Genomic DNA, 1,644 nt, shown 5'->3' with positions numbered 1-1,644 from the left:
CTGAGCTACCGAGTCAGGCACAACAGCAGCCACAGAAAATACGAGCTGGTGCTTTTACTTCCAGTCTGTAAAACTTGAGCTTTCTGGTGCTTCATGGCGTGTTTGGCAGTCACCTTGCCCGGTAAAGCTAATTCTAACTACACACACAGTCCAACTCGGAGCAGTTGGAGGTGATCAAATTATCTGCAGGATGAATATACACGTGTTGAAAGTTCATATGTTTCTAACCAGACCTTTGCAGGATTATCGCTCCGTGTTCCCAGAATATTTTCTATGTTCTCCCTACAAGCCTTTGGTGGTGGAAAACAATTAATATGGTAATTTGCCACCCAGGCACCGCAAAACTGGCTTTTCCAGGAACTGAGCCTAATACTCAGAATAAAAAAGTGAGTGTGTGTGAGACAGAGAGAGATGGGGAGGGAAAAAAAGAATAACCAGTGCTGAGCCCTGCTGAAAGCCTTTTTCTTCCTCATAAAAAGCATCCAGCTGAGGCTGGGCATTTCTCCTCGTCTGCTTTTCTAGGTCACTCTGTTGTGTGAGACCTGGGAGGCAGAGGGTAGAGTTCAGCTACTTGGGCAACACAGATTGACTCTGTTGTTCAGACAGAGGTTACATGTGCCAAGCTCAGCCTCGACGTCCCTTCAAAACACACTGTGCTGTGGCGCCGGCTGGCGGAAAACCCTTCGCGAAGACACCTTACGAATAAACCTCGTAACATCAAAACACCCAGGGGGTTTTCCCCTCCCTGTGCTCTGCTGCCATGTTCTGATGCCAAGGAGAGCTTGGACTGGATCAGAACTGTGAGCACTGGCTGAGCAATGGGTTGGGAGCAACGTGCTCAGCGAATTACGCTCCACTGCATAACAACGATCTGGTTGCCGAGATGGAAAAACACCCAACCCGTAAGATTTGGCCCAGACTCTGCGATTGTTGCAAGTCAGGGTGCGCTTTGGGTGCTTGGTAGATATGGTCATCATCAGGTTCAAACTTGTGCAGTTAAAGAATCATTGATCAAAGCCAAGACACTGAAAGCCCCACTCCGCGAAGGCGCCAGCGCTGCTGGTTGGAGCATGCTCGGCGGGGAGCTGCTCTCCTTGGAGCAAAAGCCCAGTCTGCACCCTTGCTCTTCCCTGCTCGTACTTACAGATGCCTTGGAGAACCCACTTGGGCTTGTTTTGCCACCAGACCCCGAAGAAGTAAACAGGAATCCCACTGAAGATGATTGCAAAGCCAATGGCGCATTCCTTTGGCGTCATCCAGAAGGAAACAGCGATGAGAAACAAGCAGGCCAGGATGAAGAAAATGGGCAGGCAGATGTTCACCTAAACACAGACCCGAAGAGCAGGTTACAAGCTGCACCGGGGGAGCAGGGTACCTTCCCAGCAAACTTTGTCTTGCCCCCACAGCAAGATTCCTCTCCAGAGAGGGAAGGAGGTCCTGTTGCACCGCACACGCCTGCGTGGATGGTTCTCCTGTCTGTCCCAGTGCTCTGAACAAGGTGGACCATGACCCTGAACTGCCACGGGGAAGGTACCGATTTAGGCAGCTCTTCACCTAATCCTGGAGAAAACAGACGTTGGCGAACACCTAACACGGACATTGAAAACAGCAAAACAAAGCACAGAGCTGTGGCTCGCCAAGAGC

The 1,644-nt window shown here is 50.7% G+C and overlaps 1 protein-coding gene across 1 annotated transcript in view; it reads right to left on the bottom strand.

The window, feature by feature from the left end:
* Positions 1 to 1,644, bottom strand: part of SLC7A5 (solute carrier family 7 (amino acid transporter light chain, L system), member 5) — a gene marked incomplete at its 5' end in the record, with an annotated part of 33,135 nt that overhangs the window by 320 nt on the left and 31,171 nt on the right. The window contains one exon of the mRNA XM_010136080.1: positions 1,145 to 1,322. Coding sequence (XP_010134382.1) covers positions 1,145 to 1,322 — 178 coding nt within the window. The remainder of the gene's footprint in view (positions 1 to 1,144; positions 1,323 to 1,644) is intronic.

The sequence above is a fragment of the Buceros rhinoceros genome, unplaced genomic scaffold (assembly GCF_000710305.1).
Source record: "Buceros rhinoceros silvestris isolate BGI_N320 unplaced genomic scaffold, ASM71030v1 scaffold31095, whole genome shotgun sequence".
Classification (NCBI taxonomy): domain Eukaryota; kingdom Metazoa; phylum Chordata; class Aves; order Bucerotiformes; family Bucerotidae; genus Buceros; species Buceros rhinoceros.
This window is presented reverse-complemented; position numbering and strand designations above follow the sequence as displayed.